The 22,346-nt window shown below is 35.1% G+C and overlaps 1 protein-coding gene across 1 annotated transcript in view; it reads left to right on the forward strand.

Moving 5' to 3' along the window:
• Positions 1-22,346, forward strand: part of Sirt2 (NAD-dependent protein deacylase sirtuin-2) — a 164,325-nt gene that overhangs the window by 135,893 nt on the left and 6,086 nt on the right. Inside the window, exons 13-15 of the mRNA XM_090399304.1 lie at positions 9,834-9,885; positions 13,940-14,007; positions 21,637-21,703. Coding sequence (XP_090255430.1) covers positions 9,834-9,885; positions 13,940-14,007; positions 21,637-21,703 — 187 coding nt within the window. The remainder of the gene's footprint in view (positions 1-9,833; positions 9,886-13,939; positions 14,008-21,636; positions 21,704-22,346) is intronic.

Consider the following 22,346-nt stretch of genomic DNA (forward strand, 5'->3'; position numbering starts at 1 on the left):
GGGTGACACTAAAGTCCTATCTAGGTGGAGCGCCCTCTATGGGCGGTAGTAGGTGGCCTGGAATGTAAGGTGGGACCTCTGGTGATGAGTGTTTCTCAAATCTTCGGAAGCTTCATGCAACCGTATTTGTTAAGATTTGGTTGGTTTCTGAGAGCTGCTGCTGCTTCTAAGAAAAGTCTCTCTTTCTTGAATTTGCTGTGGTGGAGCATGGTGGTTTTCTTCCATGATACTCTGTGGGTGGTGTCCAAAACATGGTCAGCCAAGCCTGAATGGCCATAGTTGTGTTTAACGATGTACGACTTGCGTTCCTCCAGGCGGATGGATGCTGATCTGCCTGTCTGTCCAAAGTACGCAAGCTTGCAGGAACAGGGTACTTTGTAAACTCCAGGCAGAGAGAGAGGGGGGAGCTGATCTTTCGTAGAACGGATAAGGGTAGCAAGTTTGCGGTAGGGCTTATATGCTGTGTGTAGGTTATACTTTTTTAGTATCTTGGCTATTTTTTCCGAAGTGCCTCGGATGTAGGGTATGGTGATGGCATTTTTAAATTCTTGTTGACGAGAGGGACGGGGAATGGGGGAGGAATTAATTATTTTTTTGATACTGTGTTCACTGTAGCCATTGGAGAGGAAAGTTCTGTGTATGTGGTTAAGCTCAGTAGTGAGGGCGGTTCCTGTCTTTCTTTGTTCCAGTGGAACCGCCCTCACTACTGAGCTTAACCACATACACAGAACTTTCCTCTCCAATGGCTACAGTGAACACAGTATCAAAAAAATAATTAATTCCTCCCCCATTCCCCGTCCCTCTCGTCAACAAGAATTTAAAAATGCCATCACCATACCCTACATCCGAGGCACTTCGGAAAAAATAGCCAAGATACTAAAAAAGTATAACCTACACACAGCATATAAGCCCTACCGCAAACTTGCTACCCTTATCCGTTCTACGAAAGATCAGCTCCCCCCTCTCTCTTTGCCTGGAGTTTACAAAGTACCCTGTTCCTGTAAGCTTGCGTACTTTGGACAGACAGGCAGATCAGCATCCATCTGCCTGGAGGAACGCAAGTCGTACATCGTTAAACACAACTATGGCCATTCAGGCTTGGCTGACCATGTTTTGGACACCACCCACAGAGTATCATGGAAGAAAACCACCATGCTCCACCACAGCAAATTCAAGAAAGAGAGACTTTTCTTAGAAGCAGCAGCAGCTCTCAGAAACCAACCAAATCTTAACAAATACGGTTGCATTAAGCTTCCGAAGATTTGGGAAACACTCATCACCAGAGGTCCCACCTTACATTCCAGGCCACCTACTACTACCGCCCATAGAGGGCGCTCCACCTAGATAGGACTTTAGTGTCACCCACGTGGTTGGACTTAGTATTGTAAGTTTTTGTGTGCTTGTTACATTAATTGTTTTTGTAATCCCCGTAGATGTCCTAGTGACTAGGACGAAATATAGGAGTATTAAATTCTAATTTAATTCTTTCTGAGTGTTGTAAAAAATCCATTAAACCTCAAACATAATGTCCTCACAGCACTTAAGCCTCTACACAAGTATTTCATATGTAATTGGTTCACTATCCATATTTTGTATATCTGGTGCATCTGTGTGATCAGAATCAAACAGTTCTTTTCCATATTCTTTCAATCTTTTTATGATATCTTGTGTCTCTAGTAGCATTTTTCCATTTTATACAAGGGTTATGGTTGGAATTTTTCTTTTTATTTGTCAGGGCTTGGATTGACTTATGCATTTCTTTACTATTGTTTCTTGTCCAATTCCTCTATTTCTTTACATTTTTCATTTAGCCACTTGTCTTTAGCCTTCCTGCATTCATTTTTTATAATTTTACTGAGTATTCTATACTGTTGTGTACTTTTATTTTTTTGTCTTTCATTCATAAGTTCTAGTATTGATTCAGTCATTCAGGGTTTTTTCTTATTGTATTTAATTTTTGGAATAACCTCGTTAGCTGTCTTATATATTGCACTTCTAAAATTTGACCACCTGTTTTCAATTTCCTCTGTGTTACAAAGTATATTGTCTTCTGTTTGATGTCCTACATGATCTAATTTCTTCCTAATTTCTGAGTTAAACACCATTATGTTGTCAGGTATATTCAGAGCTGTGAAGTCAAGTCTTTCAGTATGATTGTTTTTAGAAATGTTTTTTAGTTTAATTTTTAAAGTAGACACAACAGGATTATGGTCTGAACCTATATCAGCACCTGGGTATGTTTTTATGTTGGTTATATTATTTTTGTATCTATTATTTATCATTATGAAATCTATTTGGTTTCTTATAGAGTTATCTGGGTTTGTCCAAGTATATAGTCTGCGCTTTGGATGTTGAAAGAAAGTATTCATTATTTGCAAGTTGTTTTGAATGCAGAATTGTATCAATCTCTCACCTCTTTCATTTCTGTCACCTAGTCCAAATTTTCCAACAACTGGATTTTCTTCCCCTTCTCCAACCTTTGCATTCAAGTCACCCATCACTATGAGTATCTCATTTGATTTTACACATTCTATAGATTTCTATTTCTTCATCATTGTGAGTCATCATAGGGGCATAAACCTGATGTTTAAAGGCTTTGCGACTAATTTAATAAGTATTATTCTTTCGTTTATGGGCCACAGCCCCATTACACCTTTAAAGATGTCTTTCTTAATCATGAAACCCACTCCATATTCATGCTTCTCTCCACCAGAATATACAAATGTAAAGCCATCTTTTTCTAGTTTTCCTGTGTTAGGCCATCTTGTTTTACTAATTCCAATCATATCAACTTTAAGTTTTTTTATTTCCTGTATAAGGTTGTCAAAATTCCCTAGTTTATATAATGTTCTCATGTTCCAATTTTCAATTTTTCGTAGTCTAAAGACAAAAATTGTTTCATGATAATTTTAAATCAATATGTAATATTATTATCGAGGAGCAATGGAATGTGTGCCCAAATGCAGCAGTTATCATCCCTGGATAGTACGGGTGAAGTGGTAGTCTAGGAATTACCTCATTTAATAAAAAAAACTCTTATTATTATTATTTATTTAGCCATACAATTTAGTGTATACATTATATATTAACTACATAACATATTCACTAAGAACTCTATAGTCCTAGTGTATGAGACTAAGTCAATTTACTAATAATTTCCTGCTTCACTTTTGCTATATATGTACAAAAATCTGGGTCTCACTAGTGGTTCGCTAATATCTGTGGTTTCAGGTATCCACGGAAGACGATGAAACCAAACCCCACAGATACGGGGGAGGCCTACTGTATATTATATTAGACAAATTATATTCTGATTTTAATTTGTTCTATTCAGATCTATGCAAATAACAGTATGTACACTGTTATTTGTATACTTTTTTATGTTAGATCTTACATTTTCCCCCAGAAATCTGTGTAGTCTCTAGTCTTTAACTATTATTTCCTATAAATTGATTCATCTTACTCCCCACCTTATCACCTTTGCTTATTCTATTATATACTTACACATTTAATTTGCCCTCTTCTAAAAATTGCATATGAATAGCTGAAATGTTTCACTTGTGCTTTTCTTCTGGTCTGTGTTCATAGGCTTTTATTGCTGATTCTTATAAAAAAAAAAGAATATTACAGCAGTCAGTTATGTCAGTCCTGCAGGCTTGAAAGTGGATTTATTTAGGAGCATAATATCTTCATTAAATAAAGATCTGAGTTTAATATCTCTAATTTTAATATTAGTGTAATGCTATTTTACTTTATAATGTGATCTGTATAAATGATGAATAGCAAGTGATAGCATTTACTCTTGTTTTACACACTTGATTTTATGTCCTGTATACCACCTTCAATTCTAATTATTGACTTATTCTATAAAACTATACCTTTATTTTTGGACACAGCCATGTTTTTATCCTACTCTGTCTATTGTCTTCCACACTTTTAATTTCTGACACTTTATCTACTTTTGTCTTCTTCTTCAAGTGTCATCTCTTAGAAGGAGGTTGGCAACCATGTCACGGAAGCTTTTTCTTTCTTTTGCTGCTTTGGAACATTATTGGTAATTCAAGCCAGTCCAGTCCTTAATGTCTTCGAACCACATTCTCCTGGGTCTACCTCTCCCTCTTTTTCCATCCAATTTCCCTTCTAATATTAATTTCTGAATGCCTTCTTGTCTGGTTAGATGTCCAAAATATTTAAATTTTCGCTCTTTAATTATTTTCATTAATGTTCTTTTCATTTTTCTGTCTGCTGAAAGGATATTTTCTGTCACTTGTTTACCTTAATAATTTAGCAAATTAATTCCTTATATTCGGTTTTAATGTCACTTTTATTGTGCTTAAATTTTTTTTAGGTACCTCATTAAATTTCTAAGTTCTTTTCAAAGCCTCAAGAAAACCATCATGGTATTTATCTTCTATATTTAACCAAAAGTCTGTCTTCCTTGACCCTTTTATAGCTACTTTAAAGTTTGCTTTCATACATTTTTTTTTTTTTTTAACAGAATGTCTGCAGGACCATACTGAATCACTTGCAGAAGCTGAATATTTCTTTGGTAGTGTAGCCACTGTAAAACTTTTATACTCCGTATTTGTACATATATGGTCGAATATCACCTAATCTAGCTGCCTTTCCATATTTCAGAATTCTGATAGTTTTTTCCTATCTCAAGTATTAATTAGCATTAGCTGATATAGCCAATGTTTTTATTTTTAGATTTTGCCACTGGGGTGTCAAGCTCTGTCACTTTTCTTCAATAATATTTGTGTATATGAGACTTTTTTTTTTCACTTTGAAAGCCTAATGTTGATGTTTAGTGCAGAAAGCACATCTTGAGATATTAAAAAACTAAACTTATTTAGCTAATTTGATTATTAAAGCCAGTATTTTGTTTTGGTCGCCAAGGCATCTTCATGGGCACAAAGAAATATACTAAGCTCATGCACTCAGGTGCACCAACAGGAAAGCAACCACAGACTAAGTGTGAAATGCAGGATCCTACAGTCCTAACTGGTGCCTTCTATGGTGGTGGTGGGGGGGGTGCTGAAGGTCTCAATATGATGGCCTTCCACATTTTTGGTAGAATGAGGCAGTTGAATTTTATAGATGTTGTAATACTGTAGTGGATTCTAAAACTAGTTTCTCTGATTTTTTTATTTGCTTCTGTATGAAAGGGAGTTGTCCCCCCCACCCCCACACACACTTGGTCATCTGTATCCATTGCATAGCCTCCTACTCTAGGATTGCAGTAGTGTAGGTAATGGATGTAATTTCTGTGTTCCTCCAGATGTTTTTTGTTACTATTCTTCTTGCTCATCCAAAGTAAGATAGTTTACAAGAAAGAGAGGATGGTCTAAATAAATAAATTAGTATGGCTTGAAAGAGATCTATATGTCATACCTTTTTTTTTAGAACACACACACACACACACATATATATATATAAAATCCTGAAGTGCCCCAGATGTTAGGGAATGGCAATGATTTTTCTGATTGTGTTCTGGATTTTAGTGTGGGGATTGGGTTTGGTGGTGGTCAGCTCTGTTGATTTTGTGAAGGAGGAAGACATTGGCGACCCAGATGTGATTGATTTCACTGGAGAGGCTGGCATTTTGCTGGAATCATCTGCTGACACTAGCAGATGATTCCAGCTCTATTTGCTAAGATTTTGATAATATCATAGTGAGGGAAGGGGTAGTGATGTGATAGATGTACCCTCCAGTGTGGTTAGGTTACCTGTAATTAGAAAAGGATAAAATCTGTTGGGTTGGCAGATGACAAGAGTGTTAATGAAGGGCAGACAGTTATTATTTTCCATTTCAATGGTGAAATGGTGTTGGCTGTTGAGGTGCACTAAAAATGTTTCTAACATATCTCAACCATGTGGTGGTCAAATGGAGAACACGTCAACCTCCTGTAGCCATGTTGTGGGTTTGAGAGGGATGGAGTTTAGGTTGTATTTTCAAATATTCCATGAAAAGATTGTTGAGGGGGGGGGAGAGCCCATATCTGTGCCATTAATCTGCTTGTAAAATCCAAGTAAAATAGCTATGAGTGCATGACAAAAGTGAATAAGTGTTGGAGGAAAAGAATTGGAATAAGTTCTGAAGTTTCTTTTAGTGTTAATAGGAAAGCTACATGAAAATTGACCATTATGTTAGTACTTTTAAGAATCAAGTCTTACAAGCAAAGTTTGAAATGCACTGAGTTTTTAATGTGAGAAGAGGTATGACTAATGAGAGAGAGAGAGAGATCTAAGTGTTTGGCCACTTTATAAGTGGGAGAACCAATGCTGTCCAATATGATAGTTTCAGTGTTCTGTTTGTGTTTGGTAATCTGTAAATCCAAGGTGGCCTAGTATTATATGGTTTAAGTTTTTGAATCATTTCAAGAGGCCATGATACAACTTTGTTTAATAATTTCTGAAGTTTTTTTTTGTGTGTGTGTGGGTGTGTATGTTTGGGTAGGGGAAGTGTCTATTAAACATCGATCTCTGAGTAAGATTGACATTTTTTAAGTCATATTCAGAGCAATTAAGTACTACGATATCATTACCTTTATCTACTTTTGTGATTATAATCTGGTTTTGGTATAGCTTTTTTAAGTGTGAATTCTGCTTGGGAGAAATTCCTTTTGGAGGCTTTTGAAGATTTTAGAATGTTGACTGTCTAGCCATATATTATTGGTGATATGGGAGGGGAGGCAGTAGGTGCATAAGTCTATTTTTGTCATGATTTGAAGAATGGATATTTTCTTTTGAGCTAAGGCAGAGGGCATTGGTAGTTTCTTTCTTAAGCAGAAGAATGATAGGTAAATTAGCAGGTTTGATGCTTTCAAAGTTGGACTGTAACAAGATGTTGAGTGACTGTCACTCATGTTTTAATAAGTATAGTGGAAGGCAGAGAAGTGACGGATGCTAGCTCATGGTCGAATTTGTACAGAAGTATCTATAAAAGAGATATAAGGCTGAAACAAACCATTTTTGCAAACCATCAGTTGAAGTTAGTGAAAGAAGCATCATTGATCAACTAGACTACCTTCTGTACAAAATCGAGAATTTTGGTTGGGTGAATTTGAGATTGAACAGTGCTAGTAAATGGTGGATGAAAAGTATGCTAAGCAGAAAAGTTGCTAAGTTTTTTAGAGAGGCATTTGATGTGATGCATTTGTGTTAGGAAAGAATTGAGGTAAATATCACTCTGAGAAGAGATCTGGTCCAGTCTGCTGATTGGTGTATTAAGAAGGGTAAGGGAAAGTGAAGTAAGATCTTTTTTTGTTGAGGGGGGGCGGGGGAAAGCAGGACTGTTTTGGTAGCATTGAACATGGCAAGATTATCCTTACCTTGTTGGAAAATAGCATGAAGTGCTGTGTTTAAAGTACTGGTTGTAGACGTTTTTGAGGTTTGGGATGTTTGGGCACTGTGAGATGTTTCATATAAGTAGAAGAAATGGATTGTACTGTTATTAACAAAACTAGAGGGATTGGTCAGTGAGAGATGGTTGTTTATTTATAAGAAAAAGAGGGTAGTTTTATAGAACAAAGCCCCATCAAGAAAATTGGTTTCCAATTGTATAGATCAAAACACAATAATTTTCTGAGCAATCAGACCTGATCAAATGCTCTAGAAATGTCAAAAGCACATCACATGCTATTCTCCAACCCAACCTCTACACACACATCATAGAAAAGTTTGGAGAAAGGATAGGAGATCTGCCATGGATATAGGGTGGTGATGGGTATCCAGGTAGTGAAGAAGTTGCCTGTTGATGACCTCTGTTATTTTGGAGATGACTGATATGATGAAAATTGGTCACTGTCAGACTAATTCCATTTTTTGGAATGTCCTGATGAATAGGTTTATCTCTGTGTATTGAGATAGCTTTTAGTCAAGTATAAAGAATGTAGAGACATTATAGGACAATGTTAGTTCTGGAGCACAGCTTTTCAGTACCACTGTAACAATATCCTCTGGACCAGAAAACTTGGTATCCTATAGAACAAGTAAAATACTTCAGCTATTTAAGCACAGTTTTTAGTGAAGATGGCAAATTAAATATGGAAATAGACAACAGAATTAGTAAAGGTGATATGATAGGAAGTCAGGGAAATAAATTTATTTGGAATAAGAAAGACATTAGTCACACCACTAAACTAGCTGTATTAACTTATGGATCTGAGAAAAGGTTAGAAATAAAACACTTGATCAAAGACTAGAGACCATAGATATAAGTGTTTTGAGAAAGATTAGGGGAGAGAACAGGAGCATTAATCGCAAAATCACATTAAAAATGAAGATATTATGAGAACTTGTGTTATTAGTATTAAACAGAATGAGAAAGCAAAGATTAGCAAAGCTTTTTTTTTTCTTTCCTTAGGATGGCCAGAAAAATACCTAAAGGAAGACCAAGATGGATTGATATAATAAGAAGTTCCTTGTAAGGCCAAAATGTAAGATCTGCCAGCCTGTTTGGCTAAGTGGTTAGCATACCAACTCTCCAACTAATGGATTGTTGCATGTTCGAATCCCACTGTGGGCATGGATGTCTGTAAATGCCTTTAGGTGGAGATGAATTTCATCGCCCAGTGTGAGACCACTGCCTCCATTATTGAAGGTCTGAAGTGGCTTGAAAAAGTTCCATGTTTCGTCCCTAGAGTAGGGTTTCCAGACTGTTAAAAAATAAAAGATATAAAAAAATATAAAATTGATAAAAATGGGGAGGGGGATCCTTAACCCACCTATAGTACAAAATATACTTTACTCTTGTCTTCCGTCAGGGACGGTCGAGTCTTCCGAGTTTCCACAACGACCTCCAGGAGTCTTGGTTTCTTGCGTGGTTGGTGAGCTGTTTTAGGTTTGTAGTCCAGGGTTAACCTTTATTGATGTTATCCATTTAGTTCTTAATCTTCCTTTTTTTCTTCTAATCTTGCATACAGAGCAAGGTTGGGTAGCCTTTTTGGTGACATTCTCTCAATATGTCCATACCATTGAAGTTGTCCTCTTTTGATCTTTTCTTTTAATGAGTCTGTATAGTTTAAGTCTATCATTACAATGTCATCTGCATATTTTATGTTATTAAGGTTATAACCATTTAGGTTAACCCCTTTTTCTCCTTCCAAGGCTTGGATAACCATATATTCTACATTCTCAATAGATGTTAAAAAGGCATGGGGAGATGGGACATCCTTGAGCTACTCGTTTACTGATGTTTAACAAAATATACTATAGGTTGGCAAAAAACCTTTCACTGATGGGAGCAACATTTAAAAAAAAAAAAAAAAAAAAGATACGACTAATTTGAAGGAAATTGTTGATAGGAAGTTAGTAATGTAAAATTTTCATGTAGTTCTGTTGATGAATATTAATAATGTCAAGGTATTTTTTGATGTTTTCATTTTTAATATGATTGTGACATGGATTACATATGCTAATCTCCTCTCCCATTCAGTCACTTAAACAGAATGGGAGAGGAAAGATCAGCAAAACGTTTTTTTTTTCTTTCCTCTGAATGGCAGGAAAAAGCCTCAGAGGAAGACTTGCCTCCATACTAATGAGCTTATTCTGTTATTTCCATTTTTCCTAGAAAGTCTGCCTAAAAATAGCTGAAATGTATAACTTCTTAAATAGCATTATTGAGAATGTAGATGATGATTATTTCTTTACCTGTTTTTATAATTTGGCTAAAGACACTTCATTACTCATTAGAGATTTATGTAATAGGATAATGTCATTTGTTTAAGCTTAATATCTTTTTTGTTAGGTTAAGTTAGTTTTTAGGCCGATTTTAAACTTGTGATAATTCTTAGTAATTAATATATTATATATGACATGTTTTTTTGCAGTGTTTCATCAGTGACCCCTCGATTATTAATCAACAAGGAGAAATGTGGTACGGTATGTACTTTTATGTTTGGAAAAATATTCACATAAGAAATAGTTTTCTTATACTGATAAACATCAGTACAGCAAAGAACTGTTGGTTTTTATTATTATTATTTTTATTACCTGTAAGTCCATAAACCCATCTAAACACTGAAGATTTTTAATCTTGTTTTCTGAATACAGTTCACAGTTGACTCTTCCTAGAAAGAACTCATAGGAATCACAGAAAATAATAGTTTGTTGTAGTGGGTAGTTTGCTGTAGTAAATGTGGTGCTTCAGCAGTAATTTTTAATAGTTAGTTGTAGTTAGTGAATTTGCTGTAATGAGAGTCAACTGTATTCTGTGTTTACAAAGTAGTATGTATAAAGATGGGCCAGGAAAGTTCTTTGGTTATATTGTAACTGCAAAACTCAGTGATGGAGAACAGGAAGTTTCTAAAATTATTTTTATGGGATTCATGATTAATATAGATTGTATGCAAAATCAGCCTTAGTGACTATCAGTATTAGAGTTTATTACAGCCGTATTTTTAATTTCATAGCTAAACTTATTTCTTTGGACTTTTTGAAAAAAAAAAAATCCAAAGAATACTTTCGAAGTAATATTTATTTTTTTAATAGGGGTAAATCAAAGGTGTATGATTAAAAATATGCACAAATGTAGAATTTTATTTAAAAAAATAAATAAAAAATAAATTGTGTGTGAGAGAGAGAGAGAAATATCACTTTCTGCGAAGTTTTTTAAGTCTGCCATTCCACAACTTTGATTATTAATTTCTTTCTTTCTCTACATATTGCTCAAATAAAGTGTGCAGTTTAGTGTGGATGAATTCTGTTTTTTATGGTTGATTAGTTAAGGAAAATTCCAACAAAAAGGATTGTTGTAAATGGATGTGGCACTCCTTCGATGGCAGGCACAGGAATATGATCGACCTGATATTAATAGACCAGAAATGGAAAACATCAGTTCAACAGTGCAGATTATTCCAAGGAGCTGATATTGATTTGGACCACAGCTTAGTGATTGAATATAAGATTAAAACTGAAAAGAAGTACAAAGAAAAGTTCCCAAAAGCTAGAGACATGTCAAGACTAAATGAAAATAGGCTAAAAACAGCATATCAGAACATACTGGAAACTAAGCTTAAGATCACAAGTGAAAAAACAAAATATAAATACAAGAGCAGAACAACTGACTACAGTACTAAAAAAAAGTGGTAGAGGAAGTAATTCCTGAGGAGAAAAAATCAACAAGAAATGGATAACTCAGGAAACCCTGAAATTGATACAATCAAGAAAAGAGAACTGAAACTTTAAAAGAGATAATTCAGAGGCAACAGATGAGTTATACCATCAAAAATGCAATGAAGTACGGAAAGCAGCAAGATCTGATAAAGCCAAATGGCTGGAGGACCAATGCAAAGACATTGAACAGTACTATAGAGAACATAAAACTAGAAGTCTATAAACTTATAAGAAATGTCAATAGGAAGTGGCAAACAAGATCAGTAGCAGTCAGAGATGAAGATGGTAAAGTATTGATGGACAAGACCGAAATCATACACAGATTGATAAGATATTGCAGTGAACTATATAAAAATCAACTAAATAATACTGCAACAGAAGTAATCAAAGAACTAAAAGCAATTTCTCCACCAACAGAGATTTTTGAAAATGACATCTTGGAAGAGGAAGTGAGTAAGGCTATAAAACATCTCAAGAACAACAAGAGTCTTGGAAATGACAACATAATGGCGAGATGCTATAATATGGAGGAGAATTGGTTGTAAAAGAAATGCATAAGCTATGTAATGAAATATGGAAATCAGGGTATGCCCCGAAGACTGGAAAAAATCGGTCTTGGTGGTTGTTCATAAGAAAGGCAGTACTTTAGAATGCACCAATTGCAGAACTATTGCACTAATGAGTCATCTTGGCAAAGTGCTGATGAAAATATTTACAGAATACCTGAAGGGTCATATGGAGGCACATCTTCCTGATGAGCAAGCCGGATTTCGAAAAGATTGAAGTACAGTGCAACAAATACTCGCACTAAGACTAATAGCAGAGAAAGCTCAAAGAAAGAACAAAAAGATATACTGCTGTTTCATGGACTTCTAAAGAGTATTTGATAATATTGACCAAAATATAACATGGGCTGTCTTGGAATCCTATGGTGTGGACAATAAATGATCTGCCTGTTGAAAGATATAAACAGCCAAGCACAAGCAACAGTCAGGATAGTAGGTGTGACTGGAGATTGGTTTGCCACTAGTCAAGGCACAAGACAAGGGGACCCAATATCACCAATCATCTCCATCGCACATCTGGGAAGAACATTAAATAAGATTAAAGAAGGTGGAGGTATTTCAATAAATGGCATGAGAATAAACTACCTCTGCTTTGCAGGTGACATCGTCCTGATTGAAGAAGATGCAGTAAGACTGGAACGGACATTGCAAATACGCAGAAGGAAAAAGATATCAATTTTGAAAATACTAAAACAGTGATATTTGGACAACAGGAGTTACTGAACAAAGTTACCATAGATAGATGGATTTCAACAGGAAAATGTGGACCATTTCACATATCTTGGATGTCACATGATGCATGACTTGGACCCAAAAAAGATGCAAAAATTAGCATAGCCAGAGCAACAACTATCTTAAAAGCCATGGACAAAATATGGAAAAGCTGAGCTGTTGAGATACACACTAAACTGCGTATTGTATCATTTGCATCATTAGCATTTGAGAGGAAATGCTATAGAAAGATCTTGAGAATAAGCTGGATCCAGAAAGTGAACAATGAGGAAATTTATAGACGAATACAACCAAAAGAAAACCTGATCCAGAAAATAATCAAAAGGAAACTACGTCTCTTTGGCCATATATGTAGAATGAACAATGAGAGGAAATTAAAAATGCTGCTGTCTGGGATGATTGAAGGAAAGAACAAAAGAGGAAGACCAAACAGAGAAAGGGATGATGATATTGTCAAATGGTGCAGAAACTCTGTACACAAACTGAGTCATCTTGCACAAAATAGAATGCAATGGAAGAATCATATCAAGATGGCATCAGACACCTACGAGCGTTGAACCCATGGTTGTTGTAGTTAAGGAAAATAAATGATAGAAATCTCTAATATCAAGCAGATTTTTAGTCAGTGGTCATCTTTCTTCTACATCTGGTCAGGCTGCATAATTTTTTCCAGAAGCATTTGAAATTGAAGAAAGGAAAAGGATTTTCCTGACGTTCTAATAATACAAGAATTATAATAGCCTGTCACAAGCACTTTTTTTTTATTTCTTGGTTTGTATTTTCTTCATGATTACCATTTTTCATTCCTTTTTTTACAATAACACGACCCATTGGCTGTCTATTCTAAACAGTAGTTTGAACATATCAAGTTATTCCACGATCAATACAACCTGTTCCTTCAAAATGTGCTTATCTGACTAAACAGTGTTAAAGAAAACATCGAGTAATGCTAGACTCAGTGCTGGAAATGTTAAGAATGCATAAGATTAAAAACATTTTTCTGGTGCATAAATGCAGAGATCAGAGCATTAAAAAGCATCAGTAATGTTTATTTGTAATATAGACTTTGGACCAGAAAAATACTAAGTGAGTGACATCTGTACTCTTTCATCAACATGCTGTAGGTTTGAATACCACCGTGACATAGAAGTATGTGAACTTCTTTGCTTTGTCTGAGATCATTACCCAACTACTTGTTGGAGTTACTAGAAAAAGAAAGTTTGGGTCTTTAAAACAATGCTTTTGGATTATTTTATCCTTAGCGCACCCAGTGATATATTTACATATAATAGGTTTACGACTTTTCATAGATAGGATAATTATTTAAAAGAAAAAATAATAATCATTATGTGCAAAGTTAACTGTCATTTAATCAATGGATTCCAAGTTTAATAAAATACTGTGATTCATGTGTATGAAATTAGTGCATAGCTTTCAGAGGATTTAACATTAATATTGCATTGAATTAGAAAAAGAGGTATCTATAAAAATTGAAGGTAATTTTATTTAAACTTACATTCCAGGGTAACAAGTTGGCTCAGATGATGGGGATCACCATGGGTTTTGATTTTGACTCAGATCTGAATGTTAGGTAAATCAACATTATTTTTTGTTATTTATCTTAGAAGATACAATGAAAAAGTTTCATCTTTGCTAATTTAATTAATTGTAAAAGAATGGCAATAGCCTCCCTCTTCCAAAAAAAAAAACAAACATTAAAATAAAAAAGCAAACACGGAAATTAACATTTTGAATCTTGAAAACTAATTTCCATAATTGTTATATACATAGTGTCTAAACAGAAACGAAACAACTTTGTTGCATTACAACGTTTTTATTTATAAATGTTTTCAGTTACCATTCTCATCAACAGCAATTTCCTGATATGTATTCTATAGGGATATTCAGGCTACTATGACAGCACTACATGATTAAGTTTATATTATTATTAATCTATCAAATTTCTCTCCAAATTAGTCTATTACTTGGCAGCATTCCGATACTGTTGTATCTAACATTTTGTACTTCTAAGGCACTTTTGACTGAATCAATCCACCTCAATCTTGGCATCAGACACTTGTTTTGCTAACCTTTCTTCACCCATTCTATTTAAGTGGCCATACCACATTAGATTAACTCTGTTCACACATTCTTGAATGCTAACAATGTCAGGCGGCCCTTTCTAATATCTTAATTTTTAAATATGATACTGCCATCTATCTATTCACTCCCCTAATTTTCCTCAGAGCTCTCATATCTGTGGTGTTTAGTCTTTGATCAATCACTTTATTTCTAACCCAACTTTCAGATCCATAAATGAAAATTGGTTTGAACTGTTTTGTATACTGCTAGTTTTGAGTTTTGGCTAATTTCTTTATTATTCCATATAAATTTATTGAACTAGTCTCCCACCATACCAGCTTTGCTCATTCTGTTGTCTTTTTTTTTCCAATTTTAACTTGCCATCTTCACTAAAAACTGAAATGTTCCTAAATAGCTGAAACGTTTAAATTGTTCTATAGATTCTCCATTAAGAATTCAGGTGAAGTTTTCTATGTTCCTGTCTGTTTTCGTAGTTTAGTCTTTTTATTGTTGATTTTCATGCCAAATTTGTTATAGCTGTTACACTATAATGAGAGAACCCTGGAGACTTGCACTCGATGTGTTTAGGAGTACATCTATGTAAAGCAAAGTTTGATATCTCCAAACCTTTTACTCTTAGAGAATACAGAAAAATCTAAGCAAAACATTGTGTAAAATTAGCTAAATAAAAGTCATGTGAAGGCTTTAGTAAGAACATTGAAAATAAATATCAGGAAGGTAGAAAAATCTTCTGGAGGCTATTGAAAAAGCTCTAATATCTAACTAAATAAGTTAGATATTAAAAAGGAACTTGACATAGGAAACTTAGGAAAGATATTCTTGATGTCTGGAGTAATTACTTTGAAAGATTGCTAAATGAAACAAGCAGTGACAACATGGCAGTAGAAAACACTCAACAGGAATACCATCTGGAATATATGTCTGTACTTGGAGTAGAAAAAGTTATCACAAACCTTAAATTTGGGAAGGCAGCTGGAATAGATGTTCAACCAGAAATGCTAAAATACGGAGGTATAAAAGTTTTATAGTTGCTACACTGCATAATTCAGGTTCGGTACTAAACCTGATATCAAAATTGGAATATGGAATGCTGAAATGTTTTGTGTTATGCAGATGATGTTATACTTTTAAATAAATCCAGTACAAGTCTGCAGGATTCCCTGAACAAATTGAATAGCTGCATTTAAAAAGACAATGAAAATAGACAAAAACATTAACTGCATCCTGAATGGAGAACCTATAGAACAAGAACATTTGCTATTTAGGCACAATTTTTAGTGAAGATGGCAAATTAAATTTGGAAATAGACCAACAGAATTAGCAAAGCTGGTATGGTAGGAGCTGAATAAATTTATATGGAGTAAGAGAGAAATTTAGTCAAAACACTAAATTAGCTGTATACAAGACATTGTTCAAAACGAATTTTAACTTATGGATCTGAGAGCTGAGTTAGAAATAAAACTCTTGATCAAAGACTGGAGACCACAGATATGAGAGGCTTGAGAAAGATTGGGGGACTGAACATATGACATCAATAGTAGTATCATATTAAAAATGAGGATATTAGGAAAGAACTTGACATTGTTAGCATTCAGAAATGTGTTAGCCAAGCTGACCATACCACCTAAGATCCATACCACTTAAACAGAATGGGGGGGGGGAAAGATCCGCTAAACAAGTGTTCTTTTCGAGATGGCATGAAAAAGACAAAGAATGATAAGTAAAAAGTGCCTTAGAAGACAGAAATATAAGATCTGATAATATTGGAATGTTGACAGGCTAATTTGGAGGAAAGTTGTTGATAGGAAGTTAGTAATGTAATACTATCATAAGGTTCTGTACACCCCCTGAGGGTATATGACAGGAATTCGATGATAGGTTTTTTTTTTTTGTTTAATCCCATTTTCTTTCCTAATGTAACCTATTTACATGATGAATAAGAGTGCAGATAATGGGCATCCTTGTATTTCACCTAATTTTACATTGAACCATCTTCATGTATTTCCTTTTTTCTAACTGCTGAATTACAACTTAATTATAGGTTATGTATGCTTTGTGTAATGTTCCATTTACTTTATATAATTGTAGTATTTTGAAAAACTTTTCTGTAAATTAAAGATGCCAAGAAATTATATTCTTGGTTTAATCCTTTATCCAAGTGTAAGCCAACAAAGTTTGTGCCCTGAAATATTTTCAGACCTGGGCAACTCATATATAGAGGCTAATGACTTCACATCACTTGCCTTAGTATCCCATAATACAAATCACATATCCTTACGGGTATGCATAATGCTATGCATTATGGGAAGGGTCACTAACCAGATCAGTTTCGACCTTCATTGAGGTCGAAACCAGTCTGGGTGGTGGCCCTTTCCTTAATGCATATATTATATATGTCCGCAAGGAGATGTGCTTTGCATTATGGGAGATACTAAGGCAAGTGATTAGAACTTATTCTTCCTTTACCACGAGTTTCCCTAGTCCTGAAAATACTTCAGGCGCAAACTTTGTTTACTTACACTTTGGATAAAGGATTAAACCAAATAATTGGTGTTCAAGACGTTATTAGTAAATAGAAAGATAAGGGGCTTATGACCACCAAAAAATGTTCAGGAAGGCCCAATAAATTGATGGAAAGAGAGACGAGAGCTCTGATCAAATCAAAACCAAGGAATTGCAGGAGTCAATAGGGGGGTGTGTGCATGAAGACTATTCATAAGGAACTGCACAAGTTAAATTTCCATGGCCGAGTAGCTTTTAATGACTTCTATGAATGTGAGTAAGCAACTTGCTTGGTGAAAGAACGTCGATGGACCCTAGACTAGTGGAAATGAGTAGTATGGAGTGATGAATCATGCTACATTATTTTTAAATCTGATGGTTATTGATATTATACGGTATGGTTATTGATATACGGTACAAAGTGCCTTAGACGATTCGTCTAAGGCACTTTGTACCGTATCAATCCACCTATATCTTGGTCTTCCTCTGGGTTGTTTTCCAGCCAACCTGGCAGAGAACACTTGTTTTGCTAATCTTTCCTCTCCCATTCTATTTAAGTGACCATACCACCTGAGATTAGCTCTGCTAACGCATTCTTGGATGCTGACAATGTCAAGTTCTTTCCTAATATCCTCATTTTTAATATGATATTACCATTGATGCCATCTGTTCACGCCTCTAGTCTTTGGTCAAGTGTTTTACTTCTGACCCAGCTCTCAGATCCATAAGTTAAAACTGGTTTGAACACTGTCTTGTACACAGCTAATTTAGTGTTCCGACTAATTTCTCTCTTATTTCATATGAATTTATTCAATTGACTTCCCACCATACCAGCTTTGCTGATTCTGTTGTCTATTTCTATATTGAATTTACCATCTTTAGTAAAAATCGTGCCTAAGTAGCTGAATTGTTTTACTTGTTCCACAGGTTCTCCATTCACAACACAGTTGACATGTTCAATGATTCTGCCTATTTTCATTGTCTTTGTCTTTTTATTGTTGACCTTCATACCATATCTATTACAACAGCAATTGAATTTAGTCAATGAATCTTGCAGACTTGTAGCGGATTTATTTAGAAGTATAACATCATCTGCATAAAGAAAAGAGCTGACATTAACATCTCCAATTTTGATATCAGGTTTAATACCACTATCCTTCATAATGTGATCCATATAGATAATGAATAACAGAGGGGATAATGTACATCCTTGTCTCACACCAGATTTAACATTAAACCATCTTCCTGTACTTCCTTCAATTCTTTACAACTCAAATAAAGATTAAGTATTATTTGATATAATTCCCCATTGACACCATATAACTGTAGCATATTGAATAGCTTCTCTCTTGGCACCTTGTCATATGCCTTTTCCAAATCAACAAAACTTAAATACAGATCTTTGTTATATTCCCATGCTTTCTCGACTATTTGTCGTAAAGTGAAGATCTGATCCTGACAGCCTCTATTTGGCCTGAATCCAGCTTGTTCTTCACCAAGCTTTTCTTCCACAATTCTTCTCAACCGTTTCTCAAGTATACTTGCATAGATCTTGCCAGGAACACTCAGTAGGGAAATACCTCTGTAATTCTCACATTCAGTTTTATTTCCCTTTTTATATATGGGTACTATGAGAGCTCTACTCCAATCATCGCGATTTCGTCCCTCTGTCCAGGCTTTCTGAACTATGCAGTGCAGCCACTGTAAGACTTTTATACCACCATACTTCAGCATTTCTGGTCGAATATCATCTACTCCTGCTGCCTTTCCACATTTCAAGCCTTTGATGGCTTTTTCTACTTCAAGTATAGATATGTATTCCTGACTGCATGCCTGGTCAGTGTTTTTTATCACTGTGCTGTCATCACTGCTTGTTTCATTTAGCAGTTTTTTAAAGTAATTACCCCATACTTCAAGGATATCTTTTTCTACCGTTTTCATGTCACCTTTATCATCTCTAACTCCTTTTACAGCACTCTTTCCTCCATTCCTAAGCTTCTTCAACAACCTCCAGAATATTTTGCCACCTTCTTGATATTTATTTTCTATATTCTTGCCAAAGTCCTCCCATGACTTTTGTTTAGCTAATTTTACACACTGTTTAGCTTTCTTACATTTGTCTCTGTATTCTCTAAGAGCACAAGCTGACTTATTTGCCAGGAACTTTTGATATGCTTTCTTCTTTTCCTTCACTGCCTCTTTAACTTTCTGTGTCCACCAGGGAGTTCTGATTTTTTTATCCTTGCACACAACCTCACCACATGCCTCTCTGGCAGAATCAATCAATGTTTTCTTCAGAGTTTGCCACTGAATCTCCAAGGTTTGATTCCTATTCTCAAACTCTTTCATTTTTTTTTTCAATAATCTTTCTGTATTTTAGCCACTGTAAGACTTTTATACCACCATACTTCAGCATTTCTGGTCGAATATCATCTACTCCTGCTGCCTTTCCACATTTTAGTCTGCAGTTCACATCTGAGAGCTGCTGAACTTTTATTCGCTTTAAAACTTTCTTACATGTTATTCTTTTCAATATGAAATTCAATTTTATCCTGCTCAAGACTAAATAGTGATCACTTCCCATTTCAAATCCTCTGTACACTCTGGTGTCCTACACCAGGGAGAAAACATCACTATCAACAATAACATAGTCAATGAAACTTTTCTTATTCCTTGCTTCTTCTCTCCATGTGAATTTGTGCACATTTTTATGTTGGAGCATGGTGTTAGTAATAACCAGTCCATGTCCTGAGCAGAAATCCAACAGATATTTGCCATTATTATTAGCTTTGCTCTTTTCTCCAAATTTTCCCAAAATATTTTTGTATGTCTCACAATCATTTCCTACTCTGCTATTTAGATCCCCAACAAGGACCAACTTTTCCTTTTTCATTGTGTCAGCTGCTTTTTCTAAAGCGTCAAAAAATTCCTCCACTTCTACCTTAGTAGAACCTTCTGTGGGACCATATGCACAAATAAGTCTCATTGTCCAGTTCTCCATTCTCATATTTGCCCACATTACTCTACTTGAGACTGACTGCCATTCAAGAAGATTAGCCTCGTATTTTATGTTGAATACTATGGCTACTCCTTCTTTTCCTTGATTGTCATTGCCTGAATATAACATTTTGTATTTATTGCTCAGAAAGATCTCACCAGTTTTGGTCTTTTTTGTTTCAGTCACCCCTATTATGTTGATCTGGTACTTATCTAATTCCTCAGCTAGCTCCATTTCTTTGCCATTCAGGCTTCTTACGTTGATAGTACCGATCTTTAACTCTGGTGATGTTGAGTTGGGGTTTGTTTTCAGATTTGTTCCAGTAGCTGACTTTTCGCTGTTCGCCCTGGTTCCCTGGCAAAAACAACGGGGCCTTGTTTAACCGGGCGATGCCCCAGCTGGCATGAAATTTTGTCATGTTGTACCATCATTTTTTATTTTGGTTTAACCAATAAGAATACAGTTTGGTTGGCTAAATCCCAAATTGCCAGCCCATCCTCATTCGTTCAGTATCAAAGAAGATACCCGACAGGGTGCACCATGAGAAGGTGAGGATTGGACATTAGGTCAGAAGCCCTGGTCGGTTCTCCGCATTCCTTGAAAGGCTATGTCGAGGTCTCCTCTCAGTTATACAGCTTTGACCCTTAAGCACCCCTGACCCTTAAGCACCCCATTACCCTTTTCGTCATATATATATATATAATGACAACCTAGTTACGTTCAATTCTTTGGAAACATAATTTTGCCTATCTTCTCAAAAAAAAAATAAAAAAAACTTAATTCTTCTCCTCTTCAATAATGTTCAGTTTAATAGTCAAGATCAGTTTCTCTTCTTGGACTGACACTTATCTTCCTGGCACAACAAACACACTGCTTCAATAGCATCCTTGACTTTCAAAAAACTAGGCATCCTTTTTCACTCAGCATGCTACTTTTCATCTCTTTAGCTACTAACTCTGTACATATCCCAAATATGTCCAGCCATGGAATATTGCTCATACATTTGAGGGGCATGCAAAAAAAAAAAAAAAAAAAAAAAAAATCTCTTTAAAAATTCTTGATGCTAGCCAGATGAGTCAATTTGGCTTATTGATCTCTTCTCTAAGATTCTCCCATCCGTTGTCTCATATACAGTTTCTGCATTAGGTCTCTTCTGAAGAACTGGCATCCATCATGCCCTTCATTTATGTTAAACCTTCAGTAACACACAACAGTTGCACATCATCCTTTTACAGTTGGATTCTGACTCACCAAACCTACTGTTGCTACTCATCTTCCATCTACATCGATTCTGTGGAACAACCTTTTCTCCCATGGAGTATTTTTCAAAGATTATAACCTCCACTTCATCAAAAAATAATATCAAACAATTACTTTCCTCTTGACTCCTGCCCGTTAGTGTTGATTTACTATAGGCTTTGTGGTCTGTTATGTGGGATGACAAAAAAAATTATATATATATATATATATATATATATTAAAAGATGAATAGCAACATACAAACAGAGACATACACTTATTTTTTCACAATTATTAAAACTCCTAAATTAATTTATTATTCTGTAACCTACTCTTTTGACTACTGTTTTCTCATTTAATATTTTTATGGTGTTGCAGAGATATTGCTTGGATAGGATTATGCGATGATGGCTGTCAGGTGCTTGCTGATGCTTTAGATTTTGGGGTAAGTAAAAGTTCTTTATAGTGCTCAGTGTTTGAAACAATTTTTCTAACAAACTATTAGAAATAAGATGATGTTAGAAATGAATATGGCTGAGAGATATTTATAAAATTTGTCTGATCCCACTGGACTTGTTAAGATTTTGTTGTATATTTTAGACATAATCCTTTGAGAAAGCATGCATGACATGTGATCACTAGTGGGTCATTCAAGTATACATTACTGTTCTCACTGTAGCAAACTATAAAAAAAAAAATACAGGCAAAGCCCTGTAAGCACAGTACTGTGCTAAATGACATGCATGATAGCAAACTGTCCGCTATAACAAATAATTCCTGTAATGTCATGAGTTTGTTATAGTGCGAGAGTTAGCCATTGTTTTTACTTTGAGCTTAATGATTTTTGAGTTCAATTTGAATTGATATTTTAATGTCATTACATGGTAGATGATTTTCATCATCTGGTGTAAGACCACAACTCTGCTTATTGGTTCCTTGAAATGGTTTATAAAAAGTACCATGTGGAGCAGAATTTCTGGGTGGAATTTACAACCTTTGATGTATAATACTTATATATATCATTTTTAACCCCCAATGGCACACAAAATGAAAAATTCTCCTGTTATTTGTGATTTTTGTCATTCCAG

Source organism: Typopeltis vanoorti, chromosome 10, assembly GCF_054136105.1.
Source record: "Typopeltis vanoorti isolate ZY-2024b chromosome 10, IOZ_Tvanoo_1.0, whole genome shotgun sequence".
NCBI classification, from domain to species: Eukaryota; Metazoa; Arthropoda; class Arachnida; order Uropygi; family Thelyphonidae; genus Typopeltis; species Typopeltis vanoorti.